Source organism: Chelon labrosus, assembly GCF_963514085.1.
Source record: "Chelon labrosus genome assembly, chromosome: 7".
Classification (NCBI taxonomy): Eukaryota; Metazoa; Chordata; class Actinopteri; order Mugiliformes; family Mugilidae; genus Chelon; species Chelon labrosus.
In genome coordinates this window covers 2,928,292-2,952,619 of record NC_140343.1, presented here as the reverse complement: position 1 = coordinate 2,952,619, position 24,328 = coordinate 2,928,292, and the positions used below count along the sequence as shown (strand labels likewise).

At 44.7% G+C, this 24,328-nt stretch overlaps 1 protein-coding gene across 1 annotated transcript in view; it reads left to right on the top strand.

Annotated features, from left to right (window-relative positions):
- Window positions 1-24,203, top strand: part of LOC311490159 (1-phosphatidylinositol 4,5-bisphosphate phosphodiesterase gamma-1-like) — a 31,422-nt gene extending 7,219 nt beyond the window's left edge. The window contains exons 2-32 of the mRNA XM_084547517.1: window positions 3,812-3,961; window positions 4,655-4,748; window positions 8,866-8,913; window positions 9,957-10,041; window positions 10,124-10,204; window positions 10,829-10,863; window positions 11,108-11,180; window positions 11,298-11,393; window positions 11,501-11,619; window positions 12,252-12,337; window positions 12,887-13,007; window positions 13,104-13,272; window positions 13,347-13,466; window positions 13,561-13,668; window positions 13,868-14,052; window positions 14,734-14,934; window positions 15,744-15,863; window positions 16,068-16,251; window positions 16,652-16,729; window positions 17,386-17,489; window positions 17,582-17,678; window positions 17,766-17,832; window positions 18,700-18,866; window positions 19,096-19,192; window positions 19,275-19,499; window positions 19,858-20,003; window positions 20,993-21,107; window positions 21,198-21,359; window positions 21,446-21,534; window positions 21,685-21,869; window positions 22,342-24,203. Of these exons, the coding sequence (XP_084403643.1) occupies window positions 3,812-3,961; window positions 4,655-4,748; window positions 8,866-8,913; window positions 9,957-10,041; window positions 10,124-10,204; window positions 10,829-10,863; window positions 11,108-11,180; window positions 11,298-11,393; window positions 11,501-11,619; window positions 12,252-12,337; window positions 12,887-13,007; window positions 13,104-13,272; window positions 13,347-13,466; window positions 13,561-13,668; window positions 13,868-14,052; window positions 14,734-14,934; window positions 15,744-15,863; window positions 16,068-16,251; window positions 16,652-16,729; window positions 17,386-17,489; window positions 17,582-17,678; window positions 17,766-17,832; window positions 18,700-18,866; window positions 19,096-19,192; window positions 19,275-19,499; window positions 19,858-20,003; window positions 20,993-21,107; window positions 21,198-21,359; window positions 21,446-21,534; window positions 21,685-21,869; window positions 22,342-22,402 (3,668 nt within the window). The 3' untranslated portion in view covers window positions 22,403-24,203. The remainder of the gene's footprint in view (window positions 1-3,811; window positions 3,962-4,654; window positions 4,749-8,865; window positions 8,914-9,956; window positions 10,042-10,123; window positions 10,205-10,828; window positions 10,864-11,107; window positions 11,181-11,297; window positions 11,394-11,500; window positions 11,620-12,251; window positions 12,338-12,886; window positions 13,008-13,103; window positions 13,273-13,346; window positions 13,467-13,560; window positions 13,669-13,867; window positions 14,053-14,733; window positions 14,935-15,743; window positions 15,864-16,067; window positions 16,252-16,651; window positions 16,730-17,385; window positions 17,490-17,581; window positions 17,679-17,765; window positions 17,833-18,699; window positions 18,867-19,095; window positions 19,193-19,274; window positions 19,500-19,857; window positions 20,004-20,992; window positions 21,108-21,197; window positions 21,360-21,445; window positions 21,535-21,684; window positions 21,870-22,341) is intronic.
- Window positions 24,204-24,328: the final 125 nt, after the last annotated feature.

Below are 24,328 nucleotides of genomic sequence, written 5' to 3'. Positions count from 1 at the left end.
TTTTGTCGTACACTGCGGAAACAAATAAATTTGAAGTCAATCCTTCGATCAGGCCTTTCAGACAGAATCCCGTCCGTCTAGCCATTTATCCATTTTCGTAACCTGACCTCCGCCCCCCCTTCTCTCTCCCGTCCTTCATAATTCCTCAACTTGCTGTAAACTGTGCCATCTGGAATGGGAGTGATTTCACCAGCTGTACCAAGAACAGTTTGTTTCTCTGAAAGTGAACTGCAATTATCAGCGGCTGGTGGTTTCAGGTCAGCAGTGCACACAGCTACGCGTTCAGTCGGCGTCCCGGACCGACAGAGAGACGATGATGTCTCATAACGGAGTGTTTTCTGTTGACTGTATCTCGTCCTGTGTAGTCGCGCCAGTTGGCCTTCAGTTTCCCTCCCCTCGCCTCACCCTTCCTGCTCAGTTTACGTCGGGCCGAAGCGGTTTACATGTTTACAGGATTAAAGGCCGCAGTCTTTTGTGTGTGCGTTTCTGTAGGGTGAGACAGGCAGCCATAGTGAGCGAAGTGTGACGTTTGGCGAGCTGTGCGCCTTATTGTCCAACGTCCAAACTAAATGACAGGAAATAATAAAAGGGAGAGACCAGAAAAAAAAAAAAATAAGTGCAGGTTAGATTGGTTTCGGAGGAAATGACTCAACTTTCGACTATGAACCACTTTGTACCTTTAAATCTTTATCAGTCCTGGAGATTGTTGGAAACGGTTTGATTCCAGTAGCATTATGACACATGGCTTTATATGCAGTAAAATAACTTCCTCAGCTTGAGAAATATAGACACAGCTGTCTAGAAAACTTCACAAAGTTCAAGTTTTATCCCCATACACACTACAATACCAAATCCAGTGTTTTCAGATTTACGCTCTCTGGATCCAGGACAACGTTTTAGTGTAGACAGAGGGCCAAGATGGAGAGAGGAAAGGAAAATATACTAAAAGGCTCTTTCTGTGCTTTTTTTCTTTTTGATCATCTTTCAAAATAGTGGTTGTGCATTTATTTTGTTTAAGTTCTTTTTAATGAATCAGTGAAAACTCGCCAACTGAGTAGGTGGTCCTTAATGTGACCCAGGAATGAGGTCACAATCAACCCAGACCACCTCCATATGTGAGTGATCTGCTCTCAAATGCATCTTCGGGACGCACACCGATCAGGCATAACATTATGACCTAATATCCTAATATTGTGCAGGTCTCCCTTGCAGTGAGAGAATGGACATGGGCCTTCTGAGGGAGTCCTGTGGTGTCTGGCTACAGAATGTTCTTAGTGGGGGGCCTTTGAGGGGAGGGGCCTCTGTGGATCATCCCACAGATACTTGATCAGTTTGGGATCTAGTGAATTTGGAGGCCAGGTCAACACCTTGTGCTGTTCTTCATGTTTTTTTTTTAGTTGTTCCTAAAGTGTTTTTGTGTGTGTGTCTGTGTCAGGCTGCATCCTGCTGGGGATGGCTGCTGCCATCAAGGAGTGTCATTGCTATGGGGTGGGGGTGTCTGGTCTGGTCTAGGTGGGTGCTACATGTCTAAGTAACATCCACACCAATGAATGCCAGGTCCAGAAGTTTCCCAGCAGAACATTGAACTGTCACAAGATGGTTGATGTTATTCACTTTTCCTGTCAGTGGTTTTTGCAGCTGCTCAGTGATCAAGAAGAGTTCATTTTGTTAAATCCAGTTGCGCAGTAAGCATAACGGCGGCTAATCAGTCTTGGATAATTGTTTGATGTCAAATAACTGTAGCGTCGCCTCACGTTGCCCGTGAATGCACCAAGAAGACTATAGCCAACGGCCAGCTGGCACATGCCTGCATGACAGGAAATAACTCTTCATACCAGAAGGTGGCAGTAGTTTGTGTTCATCATCGAAAAGGGGAAACAGAACATCAACTGTTAGCTGGGAGGCTAGGAAACCATCGTATAGAGCTGGCCTCTCCTAAATCATTCTGATCACGATCAGGATTTGTTTTCAACCACATTTCTTCCTGGAAGACGATGGTTCTCCACTATCCTTCCAGTTTTTAATAATGCCTTGGACAGTTCTTAACCCAGTTTTAGTAGTTTCTACAATCTCCTTAGATGTTTTCTCTGCTTGATGCATGCCAATGATTTGACCCTTCTCAAACAGACTAACATCTTTTCCACGACCACAGGATGTGTCTTTAGACATGGTTGTTGAAGAAATGAGAAGCTACTCATTGTATCAGTTGGGCTTAAATAACTTGTTGCCACCTGAAAGATAATCACCCATGCAGTAATTATCCAACAGGAGGCTGGTGGTGATTTTTATTTGGCCAGGCAGTGCAGAAACTTTAACTTATCACAGCATACTGCAGCGCTGCATATCTCTACAAACCACCAAAACTAAAACTAGAGCCGCACATGCTCACCATCGGCCGATCCTAACGCTTGGTGCGTGCCTCAAACAGCCTAATAAATTACAGCTTCACAATGTGGCAAGTGTTTGTATCTGTGAAGCACGAGCGAGTTACTCTTTAATATTCATAAACCTTTACAGGGGCTGATTATTATCGTATTATCATTATTGTACCACAGCAGGTTTTCCCTTGATTAGAACTCAGTGCTGAAACTCGTCCCACGTTTCCATTCGTGCAAAAACGAACTTCTCTCTTAATCTCGTGCCAAACACGCTTCCTTGTCTCCTCCACATGCGGGACGCTCCGATAGGAACCAGATTTCTCCTCGCGGCGGGATAATTTACAGCCCGCTGAGGACGGATCGCTTTGCTCCGATACGGGCCCACAACACAGGCCCTTCCCCCCGTCCCTTGTGTCCACTGGTGTCTCACCTGTTGAAACTAGGGGAACGTTCTCTACGTCAAAGAGGGTGAAACGTGTTGTGTTTCTACTAGAGTCCTGTGTTTTGTTTTATTATTTGGCAGGAGCTCCTCGGTGGTAGAAAATAGAGTCCAGGGCTTATGAAAGTGACATTCAAGTTGGAGCGTGTGGTTGCTACAGTGTGTGTGTGTGTGTGTGTGTGTGTGTTATGTGTTTATGTGTGTTCACGCAAGGCATCTGCTATGTCAATAAGCCGGGGTTTTCTTTGTGGGTGTGTCGGAGTCAGAGTCCAGAGGTTACATCATACTCTGCGGACAGTAGGCCGACTTCTCCGTTAACCCCTCTCTGTTAACGAGATGGAAACGGACGGAAATCTGCCACAAGTGCACATTAGGGCTTTTTATAAAATGCTATTTAAGTCCTGACATGAGAAAGACTTGGTTTGCATCTAACTTTTCATCTCATCTCAAAAAGTTCTTTTATAATCTGATATGTTTTGACTTTTTTCTTTGCAAAGAAACGTATTAAATAATATTTCTTCAAGTGCTAAATAGAAACTTTTACTTATCACACCATATTACAGCGCTGCATATCCCTACAAATTGGTGCAACTATCAAATTACCCAAAACTTTACAGTAATAATATTAAAATGTTTGTAAAGCTGCAGCTAAATTCTCCTCTTTCATGATTTGATTAATCTGCTCATTTATCCGTGCTAGCAGCGACGTGAGGCTGCACTTTGAGCTGGAGCTGCAGACATTTCTAGCGTCCTGCCATGGACAGGACAGCTGAAATGTTTGCCTTTTTTTTTTTTTTTTGGCCCCTCTCTCTCTCTCTCACACACAAACACTCATTTGTTCTGCTCTCCGGCAGCAGATTTTCTGTGAGTTTGGCAGGAAAGCGAACAACGTGCCAAAGTGTGATTTACAGTTGTGCATATTTGTGTTCATGCAACACTATCCTTCCTTCCTCCCTCCTTCCTTCCCACTCTCCCTCCCTCCCCCCGCCTACAGTTGACATACGGGAGATCAGGGAGCTGCGGTTGGGGAAGGGCTCCCGTGATTTCGAGCGCTACCCGGAGGAGGCTCGTAAGCTGGACTCCGCCCACTGCTTCATCGTGCTCTACGGCCTGGAGTTTCGCCTGCGCACTCTCAGCGTGGCTGGTCAGTGTGTACATATGTATATATATATATTTAAATGTGTGTCCTACTTATTCCCAATGTGTTTTCTCAGTCTACTCACAGTCCAGTCTACTGCTGAGATAAAGGTTAAATACTCACACACACGACATCCTTAATTTACTTGGTCTTTATTCTCAACTTTCTTCCTCTTAAAGGATAAAGTTTGGAACCCAAAGAAAAGAACAAAACCAACAATATTTGTTATTATACTCACATTACATCTACAGTATTGAAGTATATAAAAAAAAATAAGTAAATAAGAAAATAAAAAAGTCAAATAAAATAAAGATGGCGCCGTCCGTATCCCCTTGAAAATAGCGCTAGTTTGGCAAATACAAGGAAGTGGCGACACGTTCTCCATATTTGTATACAGTCTATGGTCTGCAAGGATTGAACTTTACAAATTTATGATGAGTCAGTTTCAAACCTCCAGTTTCAAACCCTTTGGATCCGATTTAAGATGTAAAATCAGAAGATACCCCATGCTATCGTATAGTATTGCAGTGCTCATAAAATACAAACAAACTTGTCGTTAGGATATATTTCTCCTTAACCTCATACCAGCTTCCACTTCATGTTGATGTAATTTGATTTCGAAAATTCAACAGTCAGTCGTGCAGTTTGTGTTCTTTTTAACATGCAAGCAACTAAACACTAGTTTAAATGTCGGTGCAGCCTTCAGTGAGGAGGAGGTCAACATGTGGATCACGGGACTCAACTGGCTGATGATCGACACCCAGAGAGCTCCAGCTCCACAGCAGACTGACAGGTGTGTGTTTGTCCGAGCTGCAGGGTTTAGACCTGAGGTACGTGAAGCGGAGGAAAGGACGTTTTATTTCTCTACGAACAGAAATCCTCATTTCCTCTCCTTTTATAGTGAAGGCGTCTGTAGGGCCTCCAGACAGTCTAAGGAACAGATACGATTTTCTCGCCGCTATCTGTGGAAGCTCTTGCTTTTTAGTTCTAATCTGAGTCAACCATTGTTTTACATTCTTGTCTTGGGACGTTGCTTCCTGTCTTTGCTGTCCTGTTGTGTTTGTCTCGGCCAAATCGCTAAAAAATGTCTTCAGAAGAAGAGTCCATACGAAGGGAATATTTTCTTTAACGCCAGCTTTCCCGAGCGAGTTGTGACCTGTTTGCTGACGTTTTCAGAAATGGTGGAGGTGGGAGGGAAGTTAATATATATGTATGTGGCAGTTACTCTTCTGTGCATCACCATGTATAGCTCTGCCCAAATAATCTGACGGCAACTGGTGGTCACCATTATGTCACATGTTTCTATAGCGTCAAATAACGAACTAAAACAAAACATATCCTATATATGCTACCTAAAATGACAGAAACCATCCTTGAAATAAAATTATTTGACCTGTATTTTAGTGTTTTAGTTTGGCCCAAGCCCCACCCATTAACATGGAAGAGGCGGAGCTTATGACCTATATTGCAGCCAGCCACCAGGGGGAGCTCTACTTTATTTGGCTTCACTTTAGAGGAGCTGTCCCGCCACCTATCTTTATACAGTCTATGGTCCTAACCACGACCTTTTGAGTTCTATTTTGGAGTTGGTGGAGACCAAATCAGAGGTAAAAATATAACGAATATGGGACTTTAACTGATCAAGTACACAAACAGACATATGTTTCTCAAATATTTCTCCATATCTGAGGGATTTTAGAGTATTTCATGCCGATACATTAGCCTTAGGAAGTTGGCGTTATGCTACGATTTTTATTTATAGGCCAGAGTCCCATGGACCAACATGAGCATCCATAAACACTGTCGATTGTACGTCTTTGGGGGCATTTTGTGCCTTAACTTTCCATTCAAAAGTAGACAGATGGAGCATGGACACAAGGATCGGCACTTCAGCAGGTATTTTCTTGTGTAAAACAGAGTACTGCAGGGATGAATATTTGTATATTCACTCCCAATGAAGGCAGCCACTGTGGATTCTAATAGAGAGCGAAAAATAGTTCATATGAATCACGTCCTGGTCTTTGAGTTTACTGTACACTGGAAGGTCTCAGGGTTCTGATGAAATGATTCAAGAGACGGTTAAATTAACTTTTATTTATTTGGTTCCTTTCAGAATAAAGTCACAAAGATGGATCAGCTGAGATTTATCTGTTTCAGTAACCGTTAATCCATCAGACTCGTCGGTTAAAAGCCTAAAAATGAAATTAAATCCTGTACAGTGATGTAAAAAAAAGTCATTACTGCACTTAACGTGGGGTAACGTGACATCTGGTTGCATCGACGGTGCAGCGGTCCTGGACGGGACGGAGAGCTTTTGGTCGGAGGAGGAGACAAATATTAGTTTTGGGATGAAAATATTTACTCCAGATGACTGAGCGGAGGCCGTTTTTTTTTTTGGCTTCCGTGGTGAAGGCAGGAGAACAGAGAGAGGCTGTGTGGGAGAGGGACACAGTTTCGTTGTCCGCATAATGTGAGCGGTTTATGTTTGGACATGGCCGTAGGAAATGAAACGGCTAATTCTGTCTGTTTAGGAAGTCGTGTAAACTGTTTGAGGAGAAGAGCCATCAGCCGAGCAGGAGTTAAAAATACAGGCCGACTTTATTCAGCATCCGTAAATTATCAGGAGTTTGAAGAAACTTCTGAAGCTTAAAGCCTCGCACACCAGTCAACCATAACATTACGACGGATTGCTCAAGTGAATACCATCGATTATCCGGTTCTAATGGCACCTGTCAGTGGGTGGGATATATGAGGCGACAAGTGGACAGTATGTCGTCTGAGTTATTGTTAGAAGCAGGAGAAATGGACAAGTGGAAGGATTTTGAGCGACTTCGACAAGGGACAAATTGTGCTGGCCAGACAACTGGGTTTGGAGAATCTCCAAAACTGCAGCTCTTATGTTGTGCTACTGGTGTTGAACCAGAGACGTGGTCATTGGCAGCCAAGGCTCATTGATGCATGTAGGGAAATAGAGGTGACCCGTGTGGTGCTGTAACTGTACTCAAACTGCTGTCAGCGTTAATGCTGGCTCTGTTAGGAAGGTGACAGAACACACAGTGGATCTCAGTTTGTTTTGCATGGGACTGTGTAGCTGTAGACCCCTGTCCACTGCTGAAAGCTCCAGCAATGGAGGGAGGTGGTCCAGTCTGATTTTCTTTTACGTTACATGGATGGTCAGGTGATTTCTTTGGATGCAAGGAAAAGCCCCCCTTGCAGTTGCCATGTGGTTGTACATGGTCTGCAGCAATGTTCAGTTGGTGGGACACATCAAATTAACATCTACATGGACCGCAAGACCCAGATACTACATCGTAGGCTGGTGGACTTAAAGGGGAACTACCATTTTTTACAACCTGGACCTTATTTCTGGCATGTAATATAATTGTTTACTCACCCATATAACTTTGGTGTCATTTTTAGTCTCCAGTAGCGCATTTAGCTCCAGGGGAGCGCCTCGTATATCCTTATAGTGGGAGTGATTGGGGCACCGAAACACAGCCTCTAAATAACGTATTATCTGCCGCGAAACTCATTAATTTCACCAATATTTTGTTATGATACGCTAGTGCTACTCCCCGTTGAGTCCGGAGTTACCTGTTATCATCATCCGGGGTCTGTAGTTTGACCTACTAACCTCTGACCTGGGTGATGTCATGTCTGAGCCCCGTGCGCACCCACAACGGTCGGCTTGTTTACCTGTAATGTGCTACTGCTAGTTTATTGCAACATGGCTGAATATTTTTCCGATTCTGAAGTTGTGGACGACAACTTTGTTTATGATGGACATCCTTAACCGTTTTGAGCCAGAGTATACGGATGAGGAGCTCGTTGAAAGGAGGATGTTGAGGCAGAGAGAGACAGAGACAGCTGGCCAAAGAACAACAAACTGCTGCACATCCGCAAATAGATAACAGGTAACTCCGGACTCAACGGGGAATAGCACTAGTGTATGATAACAAAATATTGGTGAAATGAACCAGTTTCACTGTAGATAATGCGTTTATAGAGACTGCGTTTCGGTGCCCCAATCACTCCCACTATATGGATATATATCTTCCGAACGACTAAAAATGACACCAAAGTTATATGGGTCAGTAAACGATTGTATTTTATGCCAGAAATAAGGTCCAGGTAGTAAAAAACATTAGTTCCCCTTTAGTTTGAGTTTTGATTATCATGTGTACTACTACTACTACTACTAGGTATTTACGCCTTGACGACATTCAGCTGTCCAGAGCCCCAGAAAATTTAGGCTGTAACCCTGCATTAGTGTAGCCACCATATTGATATAGAGAGACAGCTACTTTATTGACAAACTCAAATGTCTAGAGTGGAAGAAGACAAACCAAGGTGTCTCCATGTCTCCAACGTCTCTGTCCACATGGATTCCAGCTTGGTTCATCTTGTTTTTCTACCTCCATGTTTCTGTCCCTCACCCGATGTTTACCCGACGTGGAGCAGACATGCTCGGAGAGAATGGATTTATTCCAAGAACCAGAGAGAAACCAGAACATCGAGTTTAAATGGTTATCAGGAGATCAGATCTGAATGAAAACGTCTGATCAGATCAGTCTGGTCCAGTCTCATTTCATCTTGTATTTTGATTATTAGTGGAATACCAGTGCTCATGCAAACACAGCAGATGATATTTGAATACATGCATTTTGAAAATATACTCTAAACTAGCTCTACACTTCTAGAAAAGGATCATGGTGTTTCTCCAGGACCAGATTTGCAGCTTCAGTCTTTTAGCACAGCATCCTCATGTTCATACTTTAAACTATTTAACATGAGCTTGGCCGGAGTCGGAGTCATTTATCAACTTGTGTCAGAAAATTAGGACTTTAGCCAGAATTGTCTTCAGTCGGACCCAGAGGCCTTTCATTCTCATGTTTGCTCTCCCTGTGTAGGTGGCTGAGGAAACAGTTTGAAGTCATGGACAGGAGCCACGAGGGCAGGTGGGTGACTTTCCACAAACACGTCAACACCCAGTCGTAGCTTTTCACAGCAGCCTGTGTTGGACGCCCACTGGCCGGCGTGTCCCAGCAGGTGGGATGTGAACGAGACCCAGATGTGCTTCAGAGGGGCACGCTACGCCCCCGGCCCATCCACGACGCAGGACGTTTCTCACAAGTTTTCTCTCATTAAGAAGCCCGGGGCTTCTGTTTGGGTGGAATCCGCTCCAGCACAAACAGCCTGCCGCCGCCTGATAAGGAGCAGGAAGTGATGCGATGGGCTGGGAGAGGGCAACTTCCTGTCTCCTGTGAAAATAGTAACAGTAGCTAGACGGAGGAAGGTGGGAGGAGGCGCGGCTCGGACCTGCCGGTGTTGGCGGTCGTTGACCCCAGAAGATCTTCTCTGGATCCTTTCTTTCAAACCTCCTTCCTCGTTCTGTTATGACGGCTGCATGTGTTTTGTTAATCGAATCCGAGTGATTATCCATGCGCCCCAAGAGGCAAAAAAAGAAAAGTGTAGAGACATCAGCAGAAAGCAACTTATGTAAATCAAATCTTATCCAAATACAGATGTTTTTGTGCCTTTTCTGCATAAAAATGACTTAAAATTATTCATTTTATTGAATAAATAAATGCACAAGTATAATACATCAGCTTCATTTGTCTGATTGGGTTCTTTTCGTCGCCCTTTGGGACTTCCACTGATGTTTTGATTCAGTTTTTTGCAGAAATGGTGCAAAAACGTTTGAACGGCAATTTAACCCAACCAAGTGCACGAACTTGGAGCAGGGGGCAGCCATGCAAGAGGAGCAGTTTGGTGCATGAACATACAGTAGAGTGGTTTGAAAACTGCACCACAACTCTGCACGCCAGCTCAAGTTCAAATCTCCCCGTCTCATAAAATCTTTTCCAATCTCAACCTTTAAAACTGCTCAAAGCTCCTCAGACCTTCAGACTCAAGTCTCACCTGCTCTTTTATAAGAAGCTCGTGATTGAACTATTGTTCGTTTTTAACGGCTCGTCCGCCTTTCTGCTTTCCTCCCCAGCATCACGGTGAAGGACGTGAAAACTCTGCTTCCTCAGGTCAACTTCAGAGTCCCCAACATGCGCTTTCTCAAAGACAAGCTGCAGGTGAGAAACCAGCTTTAATATCGCCGTTTCTGCAGGTTCTGACTCGAACCGGCCTGCTCACGTTCCCGCTCTGTTTCCACAGGAGGTGGAGGCCAGGAGCGATCTGTCGTACCCCAACTTCGCTCAGCTCTACAGAACGCTGATGTTCGATGCACAGAGGAGCGTGAGTGTCACACACACACACATATATATGACATATTTATATACACTCACAACGAGTAGAATAATCTAAATGGAGGCACAGTAACACAGGAGAGAAACTAGCACCTGTGTTCACACCTGGCATTAAATGCGTCTCCACATGCACAACCAATCAGCATTTGAGATCTGATAAATAAACACGGACATCATTAAATGAGATGTACAATAGTTCAACAGCAGCTGTCTCTAATCTGTATTGTTATTGCGCTGTAAAAATTACTCGTTAAAATGCACTCACAATAAACGTCAAGGCTGTGATAACCCTTAATTTATGGAAACAATTAAAGGCTGCAAATGTGCAAAATAAAACACAACGCTCTGCTGCAACACAAAATGCAGATGTTGTAGCAAACTGGATTAAAACGTGAATGAATTTTGGAAACTTTTATAAAAGGTCTTTCTCATACTGTCCTCCTTTTAACTGAAACTGAGGAGCTGAACTTCACGTCCAGCGTTTGAATGCACCGTACTTTCCACCCCTGCACTCGTACGACACCACGCTCACTTTGTCCTGTACTGTTTATGCTTCACCTGGCTCCCTCCCACCACCTGTCCGTCACCTGGCTCCTCCCCTTTTGTTCCTCAGATTATTGAGCAGCTGGAGCTCTCCTTCCCTCTGCGGTGAGTCCCTCCACCTTCACCTCCTTCTTCCTCCTCAGTGTTCGGTCCTCGCAGCCTCCACCTTTCTCCCTCCACCTAGTGTCTAGTTTCTCTTTTCATTTCTACTGTTGCCTTTTTATCGGTAATACATTTTGAAACTGGCTTTAATAGACGTTAATGCATCTCGTCCCCTCTCTCATTCACTAGTTTCTTATTCAGCCGTCACTCCTCTGACGTTAAACTTTAAAAATCGCTGTGTTCTCAGAAACGTGGACAGGCCAGAGCTTTGTCAGATCTCCCTCTACGACTTCCAGAAGTTTTTACAGATGGACCAGAAGGTACGGAGCAAATCCAGCACCCGTCAGCACAACACACAGACACACAAAAATAAACAGCTCCTGCACAGCAAAAAAAATGTGCTTGGTTTTCACTTCTCTGCGTTGGGCTCGTCTCAGGAGTCCTGGGCGTCGGATCTGAGTCGCGTCAGGGAGTTTCTCATGGGCTACATGAGAGGGGGGCCGCAGCCGGAGCCGATGCTGCAGCTGGACGAGGTGACGCACAACAAAGACGCGCAAAACAGAAACTGAAACATGCTTTGAGGATGCACCATTTCACGCTGCTTTACAGTAAGATTGTTTTTTTTCCTCTGTGATTCTAGTTCCTGACCTTCCTGTTCTCTAAAGAGAACTCTGTGTGTGACCCTCGGCTCTCACCGGTCGTTGCAGACGACATGAAAAGGCCGCTGTCCCAGTACTGGATCTCCTCTTCACACAACACGTAAATATGTCTTGTGGTGTGGCTTTGATGTTTTGGAAATGTCAGACTCACTAAAGCTGGCCTTAGACTGGATTTAATAATGCAGCATTTGTAGAGAAAGAAAAATAACTGCAACTTGATAGTCCTCCAACCAATAAATTCAACTCCACGACGCTCAGATGACGTGTATGTCCGTCACCATGTAAAGCCTGTCCAAGCGATTTGATTGGCCCAGCAGATCTTTAGCATAATCAGTTCCTAGCAGAGGGCTTCCAGACCAACTTTCCGCCAAAGAAAACTTGTGGATGTGGAAGTCGCTCTGGCTTCCAGGCTAGCCTCAGACTACAAGAGTTTTAAAAAAATAAATAGATCAGGGATTAAATGGGCCCAGTCTGAGTCCAGCTTTAATGCAAAGAGTTAGTTTGTTTGACATGTTTTGTTATGTTGACAGGAAGTTAGCAAAATGACAGATTTAAACACTCATTCAACAAGAGACACTTTGACATGCAGCAAAGATGTGTTACCAGACCAATTCATCTTTGAACACATTATTCAAACAAACATCTCAAAGTTATCTTTCAACTACCAGAAAGTCAGGAAACAAAGTGTTCCTCCACCCGGTTGGTTTACCATCAGCTTTGTTGTTCTTCCAGGTACCTGACAGGCGACCAGTTCTCCAGTGAGTCATCTCTAGAGGCCTACGCTCGCTGTCTGAGGATGGGCTGCCGCTGCGTTGAACGTAAGAGACACAGTGTCCTGAAAGGGGACAGACTTCAGGTTCACGGTGTATATAAAACAAATATAAGTTAAGACGAAGGCAACTGGACTTGTTTGAGTTTTCTTGAAGACTCATCCAAGTGGCTTCTTGTCCCATCCTATGACTCCTTCATATCAGAACATATAGCATCAACTTTTCTGATCTCCACACAGTGGTCATTGATGAGCTTCGGCTGAAACCCATGATCTAATTCAACTCTTTTCCTTCCTTAGACCACTTTTAATACTAGGTGCACTGCAGACAATCTGTCCCTTATCGAAGTCGCTCAAATCCGTCCACCTGATCATTTTTCCTCCTTTGAGCATCAGTTCTAAGGACAAAATGTTCCCTTGGTGCCTCATAATTGAGATAATCTGTGGTATTCCCTTGACCGGTCATAATGTTATGGCTAATTTGGTGTAACGGCCCCATTGTCATTACATTTACCCATCCCATCTGCTCCAGTTGACTGTCCCGTATCAGTCATGTGATGAACAGTAAAACCGACTACTTCTTGTTTTGGGATCTCAGTGGACTGCTGGGACGGTCCCGACGACCTGCCGATCATCTACCACGGCCACACCTTGACCTCCAAGATCAAGTTCCTGGACGTGCTGCACACCATCAAAGAACACGCCTTCGTCACATCTGAGTGAGTACACGGAGGAGGGGGCGCTCGCTTCACGCCAGCCACCGACAGAACGCCACCGGCCTCCACGTAACCACCGCTGCTGCTGTGTCCGTGCAGGTATCCCGTGATCCTGTCCATCGAGGACCACTGCAGCGTGGTCCAGCAGAGGAACATGGCCACGCACTTTAAGAAGGTGTTCGGAGATCTGCTGCTCACCAAACCGGTGGACAACAACGCAGAGGAGCTTCCTTCGCCTTACCAGCTCCGCAGGAAGATCCTCATCAAGGTAGACGGCTGCTCGCGTTTCTCCTTCGTGAAAAACGAAGCACGTGGATGTTTAACCGTGTGATTGTGTCACAGCACAAGAAGCTGGTGGAGGGAACGGTGTATGAGGAGGTGTCGTCAGCCAGCTACTCCGAAAACGACATCAGCAACTCTCTGAAGAACGGCATCCTTTATCTCGAAGACCCCATCGACCACGTGAGGGATCACACAGAAACACACACGGTTACTAACTACACTTTATTACTACTTTATTTATATTATATTTTTTCTCTGTCTGTGTGATTGACAGACGTGGACGCCACACTATTTTGTCCTGACCAGTAATAAGATTTACTACTCAGAGGAGACATCTCACTACCAGACAGCTGATGAAGAGGAGGACGAGGAAGCAAAGGAGGTAGTATGTCAAACATTTATCGATATCATTCGGCTTCAGTAGTTATTTAACCAAAACCACGTCCCATCAGAGCATCAAACGTCGTCTTCTTCTTTTGTTTTAACGGTGGTTGGCTAGCGTCAAAGCTGCCAGAAATCGGTGGAGGGGTTGATTGAGACATCCCTAGTATTTATTGAACACAAATGTATGACCCCGTCAGGAGTGTAACAACAACGAGCAGCACTGTGCAGAGCGCTGGTTCCACGGGAAGCTGGGCGGCGGACGCGACGGTCGGCAGGTGGCCGAGAAACTCCTGCAGGACTACTGCGAGGGCGGAGCTAAAGACGGCACCTTCCTGGTCCGGGAGAGCGAGACGTTCGTCGGGGACTACACCCTCTCCTTCTGGTCAGTGTGTTCTGACGATAATATTGGCTCCGTGTTTGGTGAAATGCTGGGATGTCGCCTTGCTTTTTAACCAGAAATGTCACGTATACACTTATAAAGATGAAGAAATGACTGTATGTAATACGGAAATATGCAATGTAAAGAAGATAGCACGAAAGTGGCATTGCACTAATCCAGAAGAAGCACTTATAGCCTGAATTGATGTTGAACTTATAAAAAAAAAAAACATTAATAGAAGAAAACAAGAACTACCCCAGCTTTCTTTTCAGCCAGGCTGACAAAGGTCCCGTTCAGACCTTGCATGAACGAACCCAGGATGAATTTTAATGCAAGGTCTGACTGGGGCCAGAGAGTCGTAGCTCTGTTGAGCCATGTATTTCTTTGGCCCTCAGTAGTAATGGCTTCATGAGCTTCTTCACGAACATAGATGGAAATACAGGGGCATTAGAAACATCTGTAGGACATGATTTTCTGAGCTAACTTCAATAATTACAGCATCAATATGTCTTTTAGTCCCAACTAAGCTGCTCAGAGAGGTTGAACTTTTTGAGGTCACAGCCTTTTCTTTGCTTTTAAACGTCTCAACTTGATTGTCAACCCTGCACCTTTCAAGTGTTAAGTCTTCTCTACCAAGTTATCACAAATCGCCGTCCTAACTCACTCTCGTTCGTCCCCACCAAGGCGCTCCGGTCGCGTCCAGCACTGCAGGATCCACTCACGTCAGGAGTCCGGCGCCACCCGCTTCTACCTGACCGACAACCTGGTGTTCGACAGCCTCTACCGCCTCATCTGCCACTACAGAGAAACGCCGCTGCGCTGCAACGAGTTTGAGATGAGGCTGGGCAACCCCGTGCCGCAACCCAACGCACACGAGAGCAGAGAGTGGGTGACTAATATCTAAAAACCTGCAGAGGAGGACGAAGCTAAAGTCCTGACAATACACTGTAAAAAAATATATATATTTCTGCACTTTAATCTTAAAGTATGTACAATGCAGAATATTTTACTATATTTTGTTTGATTAGACCGCTGCTAATGATTGTTTTCATTATAGATTAATCTCATAATTACAATATATTCTCAGTTCATTGCTTGTTTTTTTAATAATTCAGACATTAGTTAGAAATTGTCATCAGTGGTTCCCATTTTGCAAAAAGGAAAGGCGAAAAGTTTGCTCTTGAAAAACAGAAAAAGACTAATTTTATTAATTTCATACACTTTTTAAAGTTTTTGTCAGAAAAAATAATGGTCATTTGTAAAGCATTGGGATTAATTAAAGGATTATCTTATCTATCTTCTCTTAAATACATGCAGTGAAGAGGAAATGTGAATTCTAGTAAAGCAGAATTATAAAGTAGCTTGCCTATTAAGGTTTTCAGTCATCAGTGAGACGGTACATCCAAAAACAGCTAAAACGAAGGAAACTAGACTTATAGGGGAGTATGTGGTTGTTACCAGCCCCTCGTCATGTGAGTTTTTAGGTCATGAGCATGTGTCAGGGTAAAAAGCTCAGAAATTAGCAGCCATAAAAGCCATTTTACAAACTATATCAGGGATCTCCATCAGGGAGAACATCCAGCTGCTATTATCGACCTGCATTTGGTCAGTTGGTATGACCTGATGGTGTTGGTTTGTCCCGTTTGTCCCGTTTGTCCTGGTTTGACGGTGTTGGTTCTGTTGCTGTTCTCCAGGTGGTACCACTCCAGTCTGTCCCGCGTCCAGGCTGAACACATGCTGATGCGTGTTCCCAGGGACGGAGCGTTCCTGGTGCGAAAACGGAGCGAACACAGCTCCTACGCCATCTCCTTCAGGTATCGGTATCTACACTTGCCATGTGCTTGACTGATGAGGTGTACCTAATAATCTGGCTGCTGAGTGTATGTGTAACATGAGTGCAGCTGACATGAATGCATCGGCTTTCTTTTTAGAGTTGAACAACAAAGCCAACCGTTCTGAATGGACATATTGTCTGCTCTCTTTTGCTCCTCTTTGTTCCCTCTGCTGCCTGCACGCAGGGCCGAGGGGAAGATCAAACACTGTCGCATCCAGCAGGAGGGACGTCTCTTCATGCTGGGTAGCTCGGCAGAGTTCGAGAGTTTGGTGGATCTGGTGAGCTACTACGAGAAGCATCCTCTGTACCGCAAGATGAGGCTCCGCTACCCCATCAATGAAGACACCCTGGACCGGATGGGCACCACGGTCAGTCTGGCGCGGCCGGCGTTATATTATGTTTTACTGTGGAGCGCATAAGTTGCTCATAATTATTTTTGCATGGTACAGATGCTAGTTCTGGTTAATGAGAAGCTTGCTTCATTTGACGACTGCATCCAAAACACTAGGGGGCGCTGTAGAAAACACTTTAAATCCATATGATACGATCTTTTTGTTCACTGCGTCGACTAACGATTACTTTAAGTTCAGAATAATCTCTTTATTGTTCCTTCTATGTGTTGTTTAATTTGTAAAATGTCAGAAAATAGTTAATTAATAGTTTAAAAAAACACAAAGAAGTTAATTTATCCTCAGTTTTAAAGATAATAAGTGGAGCTTTGCTGGAGAATTAACCGTCACTGTTTATATATTTATTTTTTTGTGTCAGGAGCTGGACTATGGAGCGCTGTACGAGGTCCGCACCCCTCACTTCTACGTGGAGGCCAACAAGATGCCTACAGCTCGGGTGAGTGTGACAATAGGACGCTCTCATCACCTTAATCTCTGTGTGATTATCTTATCTTAATATTTAGTAAATGATTAGCAGGTTCAAGTATCTACCATCTGTCGGCAGTGAATGTACACTTGTAAAGACTTGAAGCAGCAGCAGCACAGCAAGTGCAAAGTACAGTTCATTGTGCTGATTAAAGGGGCTGATGGCGAAACTAAGACGAGAGTCTGACGGGAAAAAGGTATGAAAGGAAAGAGGAGAGCGGTGATCAGAAATGAAAACGAAAGAAGGAGAAAAAAAAAAATTAATGGAAACACCGTAGTTTAACTTTAATTGACTTTGGCGCCCCCGAGTGGCCAGACCTAAAACATACTGTGAAATACAACCAATCAGCCATAACATTATGACCACTGACAGGTAAAGTGAGTGTCAGTGGGTGGGATATTACAGGCAGCAGCTGAGTTGATGCTAGAAGCAGGAAAAATGTTCATCTGCAGTTCTTGTGGGGCCGTCCTGCAGACCGACAGCTCTTAACTCAATAGAGGAAATTACCTCTTGTTTCTATAATACTGTGTAAGCTCGGTGTCAATGCGTATAGACATGACATTTACACAAATCACAAGCAAACCTGCCGGGATGATATCTGCTCACACTGATGATTCTCCTTTCAGTGCACGGTCAAAGCCCTGTACGACTACAGAGCTCAGAGAGAAGACGAGCTCTGTTTCCCCAAACAGGCGCTCATCCTGAACGTGGACAAGCAGGAGGGCGGCTGGTGAGTTCTGTGCTCAGGTTGAACAGGGTGACCCCGTTCTGCTGCGCTGTGCGTTAAACGTTGAACACTGATCTTCGGGCTGTCGTCCTCAGGTGGAGGGGCGACTACGGCGGAAAGAAGCAGCTGTGGTTTCCTGCCAACTACGTGGAGGAGGTTCCCAGCTCGCCCACCAGAGAGCTGGACGAGGCGGTGAGCTCGGACTCAAACGCACAGATCGCCGCGCCTTCGTGATTGTAAACTGTGAACTAAATATGAGTTTTTCTCGTGTCGTCTCAGTCCACAGAGAACAGTCCTCTGGGCACTTTCCTCAAGGGCTTCATCGACGTGCCCAGCTGCCATGTCGGTGAGAAAACAGACTCTCTGAAAATAAATGAGGCGCATTCAAAGTACAGTAGATATATCCTGCAGCTAGGGTTACAGCAAGTGGTTATTTTTTCAAATAATTCAAATTACTGGTGGATTGGGTGATTTAACTAAGCGTACAACTTACAGGGTATCTGTTTAACTAAACTCCCACATGGATTTAAGCTTTTTCCGCCCTATTTGTTTTTTCCTGGTAGTGGGATCTGCCTTATTTGTGGATGGACACCAACGACGCAACTAGTCAACAGAAATCACCGCATTTATATAGTCGATGTTGACAACTTGTTCCTCCTGACTTGCAAGTAGTTGTAGTCACAATCTAATAATTAAAAAAGAAGAAAATAAGAAAAGACCTCTGCCTCAATTGGATAGTCTTACGTCTAATCAGAGCCAGATGCTGTTGTATGATAATAAGAGTCCAGACCAACTTTCCCCCGCAATCATTTTGTGGGTGGGGGAAGTCTATCTGGCCTCCAGACTACTAAACCTCTTGTGTAAAATGCAAAATGCACACACTTGCCAGTTCATTAGGTAAACGAGTGACAATTCTTTCTAATATAACAGTCCTGCACTAAAACCTAGCTCCATGTAGGTTATAGTATTCAGCATTAGTTTAAAAAAGGCTAGACTAAATAACAGAAACACTTTTAATTCTGTCCAGTTATATTAGTGATCTATTCTTAAAGTCTGATCTTTCAGTAGTTCTTTGTTTCCGCGCTGATTCACAGCTTCAGTTTACTTCTATTCACAAGATGAAGATTTGCAAACGCAACGATTAGCGGCTCAATAGAGGTTAATCCCTGTTTATTCTCTCGTTGCCCCCCCATCCATCCATCGACCCATCCAGTGGTGCATAAAGACGGGAAGAACTCGCGGCCCTTCGTGTTCACCATCCACTCCCAGCAGCTCTCCTCTCACCCGGTCCAGACCCTGGACGTGGCGGCCGACAGCCTGGAGGATGTCACCGGCTGGGTCGGCAAGATCAGGGAGGCGGCGCAGAACGCAGACGCACGGGTCAGTGGTGACTTTTGTTTGTCCCGTGACTGGAAATATTTGCAAAACATCCCCGTTATCTAAAGTGATTAAGTTTGGGAGTACTTTTCCTGATGGTGACAAACATCTGAGGCTTTACATTTTATTATAAAAGCAAATAAAAAATGTCTTTAGTTTGTTCTGGTGGTGATTTCCTAGTTGTCGTCATCTCTGACTTAATGACGCGGTTGTCTTGTCTCCATGGTAACAGATGCAGGAGGAGAAACAGATGGAGAGGAGGAAGAAGATCGCGGTGGAGCTGTCTGAGCTGGTGGTTTACTGCAGACCTGTCCCGTTCAACGAGGACAGTAAGGATCAAACTCCAATCACCTTTTTAAAAAAAAAAAAAAGTTTTGTGCTCGAGCGTCTAACTTGGTCTTTAATCTGCAGAGATCGGGACAGAGCGGGCGTGTTACCGGGACATGTCCTCCTTCCCGGAGACGAAGGCGGAGAAGTTTGCGACTCGCACCCGAGGGAAGCGCTTCCTGCAGTACAACCGGCGCCAGCTCTCCAGAGTTTACCCCAGAGGACAGAGGCTCGACTCATCCAACTACGACCCGCTGCCCATGTGGCTCTGTGGCTCGCAGCTGGTCGCGCTCAACTTTCAGACCCCGGGTCAGTCAGTGTGGACGTGTCCACAGAGTCATTACACAGCAGGAAGTCTTTTTACAGAGACACAGAGACACAGAACTGATAGAAAAGATTAAAAATTAACTAATGAAACAAGAAATTTGACTAGTTCAGCAGTGGTAACGTCTTTACAAAACATTTTCTGCTTTTCCACTCAAAGATAAAAACACTTATTAATATTTTCCAGTCATTCAAATACCTTCAGAAGTATCCAGAGGTACTTGGTTCAGTATATAATAGTAGCTTCACTTTAACATCCATATTAAAAGTCTCTTGGGCTCTTTACGGGTTACTAAGGTTAGTTGCTCGTTACTTATGCCAGTGATATGTATGTATTTTGTAGATAAACCCATGCAGCTGAACCAGGCCTTGTTCATGCTCGGAGGAGGCAGCGGCTACGTTCCCCAGCCTGAAGTCATGAGGGACGACGCCTTCGACCCTTTCGACAAGGACACGTTGCACGTGGAGCCGATAACCGTCCAGTTACAGGTCAGATTCACTAAACTGTGACTACAAATTAAATTATTCTGATTCAAAAAATTTTACTGAGCTGCTTTACGTCATAGACTGTAGAAAAAAAAATGGACGCCATGACAGCTCCTTAAAAATGAAGCCAAAGCATGTGGAGCTCCCCCTGGTGGCTGGCTGCAGTATAGCTCCTAAGCTCCGCCTCCTCCATGTTAGTGGGTGGGACTTGGACCAAACTTAAAGTGCACATCAAATACATTTGTTTTAAGGATTGTTTTTTTAGATAGTTAATATGTTCAAGAGTTCTTCTGAGAAGTTTCGTTTTAGTTATTGGACGATAAAAAAACAGGATGTGACATCACGATGATTGACAGTTGCCATGAAGCAGTCCCATAGGAAAAAGGGATCAAGACCAGAGAACAGTGTTTACTAAACGCAATCTCAAAACTTGCAAAATGGCGACGCCCATATCCCCAAGATCCTAGCGTCAATTTGACCGATGGGAGGACGTGGAGACGTTCTACCGTCTGTGGTTTACATAAAATGATCTATGTTTACATGCCTCAAAACATCAATCCCTGTAGAATTTTTTTGTTCAGATCTGCTGAAAATATAAAATATCTTTCCCAACTTTATTGTCTCCAGTATTAAATTCATTAGATAGAAGAAGATGAGTGAGATGTGCCTTCATGTTTCTGTCCCTCACCTGATGTTTACTCCACGTGGAGCAGACATGCTCAGAGAGAATGGATTTATTCTAATAACCAAAGAGAAACCTGCACATCACGAGTTTACATGGTTATATATCAGATTATCAAATGTTTACACCACCACCATCGACCTGATCAGGCCAGTCTGTTCTGATTAATAGAAGAATATCCATGTAAGTGTCCATGTAATCTTATCCAACTCTGGGTAGTGATTTTCCTGTGCAGACACACCTCTGTTTCCTCTTCAGAGTTATAGCTTTCTCCCAGTGTCTCACTTACTCATGCATCCGTCTCTCTCAGGTGCTGGGAGCTCGCCACCTGCCTAAAAACGGGCGCAGCATCGTCTGCCCCTTCGTGGAGGTGGAAATCTGCGGAGCCGATTACGACAGCTGTAAATGTAAGACGGACGTTGTAGGTAAGACGACAGCTCGAGCAGCGGTGGTGTGAAGCTTCATCGGTTTCTTTACGTGTGCCCTGACCGCGTGTTAACCGTCTCTCCTTCCAGCCGATAACGGCCTGAATCCCGTGTGGGTGCAGAGGCAGTTCGTGTTCGACATCCACAACCCCACCTTCTCCTTCCTGCGCTTCACCGTCTACGAGGAGGACATGTTCAGCGACCCCAACTTCCTGGCACAGGCCACCTACCCCGTCCGCCTGCTGCGAACAGGTGAGCGCATTCACCGGACACTTTGCGCTTTAACAGTTCTGTCTGTTTCGTCTGTATTCTGAATTTGTTTGTCCGTGTGTCACCAGGCTACAGGAGCATACCTCTAAAGAACAGCTACAGTGAGGAGCTGGAGTTGGCTTCACTTCTGGTTCATATAGAGATCGTAAATGCAAAGGTACAGAACACTTTTATATCCATGGAAGAACATAGCCCACTAACCATCCTGAGTCCACACAGGAATTATTACCTTTTCTCATCACTCACGTTGTAAACGCCGCCTGCCTCATCTGACCGCCGCATTCTCCGTCCACGCTGTGTCCCACAGGAAGAAGACGACGAGAACTTGTACACGTCCATCCAGCGGCTACGGGACCGAACCAGCGAGCTGTCCAACCACGTGTCTCTCCTGGAGAGGTCGGGCTCGGTGGACCTGAGCTACCAGCAGAGTCTGGAGGAGCTCCGAGCGGCTCAGGACCAGCTGAGCGAGCTGGTGGAGGCCCGGAACCGCAGGTGAGCGAGGGCCGACGACGCGGTGATCGATTTTAGAAAAGGGGCCGAAATGTTAAGTAGATGAAAGTGATTCCAAGTTTTCAAGCCTGAGGACTTATTGTTCTTTTTTTATATCAGGGAATAGTGCAAGAACAAAACAAACAAACCTGTGTGTGTGTGTGTGTGGTCTTGTACAGCTATCTTTCTGAGGACCACAATCAAAATGAGGGTGTTTGTGCAAAGTGAGGACATTTTAGCTGGTCCTCACTTCTTTACAAGGTTGTTTGAGAGTTAAGTAAAGGTCTTTTTTTGGGTAAAGGTCAAAAATATGGGTAGACTACTGTTGTGCAAATTCACACTAAACAAGAACTAGTTCAAAGTTCAGTTCATGTGCTAGGAAATAACTCAAATGTTTGTGTGGAAGTGTCTTTTGGAAGTTTAACCATAAAGTCTCAAACTCACAATATCTTTTTTTCCCCCCTCACTTTTCCAGGCTGATGGAGAAGAAGAGGAGGGAGAAGCTGAGGCAGCAGGTGGCAGCAAAGCGCAGTTAATCCTCCCGTCCACCAGAGAGCGCCGACCTCCACATAAACGGTGCATGACGTGCTGTGCAGCGGCGGCAGCAGCCCCACATGTGAACAAAGCGGCTCTAGTCTCTGCAGCAGCAACATGCAATCCATTTATAATTGTAAAACAAACAAAAAAAGAAAGAAAATGAACATATTATAGCGCCGCTCTATGCTACGGACGAAGAGGCGACAAACAGGAACATCTCATGGACTCAAGAAACACAAAAAATAAAGCTATAAAAACAATCATGGACTGAAGGCTGAAACACAGGAAGAGCAAACTGGACTCGCTGTTTTTCAAATAATCAGTGGATCATTTTTTAAACAGCTGGGTCAGATAAAAAATGGAAATTGAACTAAAAGAGAAACTATTTTCCTGACATTGATTCAATAAAACTAGTGATTTAATCAAGAAATCAGTCTGTAAATTAACAAATAATTAAACGTATGGATGCAGGCTACTGGAACAAAAGGCCGTAACTTTAACTTACACATTAGCAGAGTTTGCTGTAAAGATGTGCAAAATTTCATGAAGAATCGAGAGAGAACTGACGTCGGAAGCTCGTAAAATTTGCTCTCGCTGTGTTTCAGCCTCTAGTGAGAAAAACTGGATAAAAAGGGAGACGAATAACTCAGGTTACATAAATGTGAGGAACGAAAAACAAACATTTTGATATTGGGATGGACAGAGGGAGCAGTGGGCACGCGTAGCAAAAAGGAAAACTCCTGTATGTGCCTTTTGTTGTTGCTCTTTGTAAATTCTTTTAGAGAGTAAAAAAATAAAACTGCTTTTTCTCTACAACTGGAATGCTGTAGTCGCCCTCAAAGGGAAGAAGACTACTAACGAACTGAAGGAGGAACGCACTCGTTTGGCTCGGACCACTACTCATGAAATGGGTTTAAAGGGATTTAAAGACTGAAATCAAGACCAGGTCTGTTTTTTTGTTTCTTTTTGTTTTTTCTGTGGGTGATCACATAAACTCCGCCCATCCCGACCTTCCTGTCCCACCTGGGAGAGCACAAACTGGACAAACTGTGTCAAACAAATCCTCACCAAACCGCCGACAAGGTCTTTTAATACTTCTTCTAAGGGCTCTAAATGTATCTATACTACCTGCAGCGAGCAGGGTGGGGGGTGGGGAGGAGAAGAGAGGAGCTCCCCCACCCCTCCCCCACTGGATGTCACCTGCACGGGGGCTCAGGTGTGTTCACCTTATACGACAAAAATCAAGGGCTACCACGGAAAAAACTAGTAAAGCACTCTTTTTACCCGCATCGGAAACCACGTGGCCAGGATTGCGCTCCATCACCTGGCACTAATCAACAGGTGTGGCTCAACTGGTCCCGGATCTGCCAAAAGTTGATCGGACCCACTGCATGGCTTCATATCTAACCCCTCCCACCCCTTGTAGCTCCTCCCCCTCCCCCTGTCTAATTTCTCATTGTATATAACTTCTTTTATTTATCAGGCAGGCGTAGATCCTGTTTTCGTAGATGAAAGAACGGACTTCAGACTGAAGACACTGTAACTTTATGTAGAAATGAATATTGTGTTCCCTTTAAACGTCCCCATAGACATAAAACCTCTCTCTCTCTCCCCTCGCCGTGGCTGCACCGCGTCGGGACTTCTATGCAAAGGTCATCCTCTTGGCCTATAGCCATCGTGTACTAGGCGATTTGACTCAAAGTTGTCTTTTCTCCCTGTAACCTGCGCTAACTGTCCAGTATTATTACTCTGCATTTCAAATCCTGTGCAAGTTTCCAGTTAATAAAGCTCTTTCATGTACTTGTGGCGAGTGGACGTTTGTCACTGTTAAAAGGCTTTCAAACAGGAAGTTTAAAGGATTCAAAGACAGAAAAGGTTTGAGGCGTACAAAGTCCACCTCAGAGATCGAGGAGTTCTGGTGAACG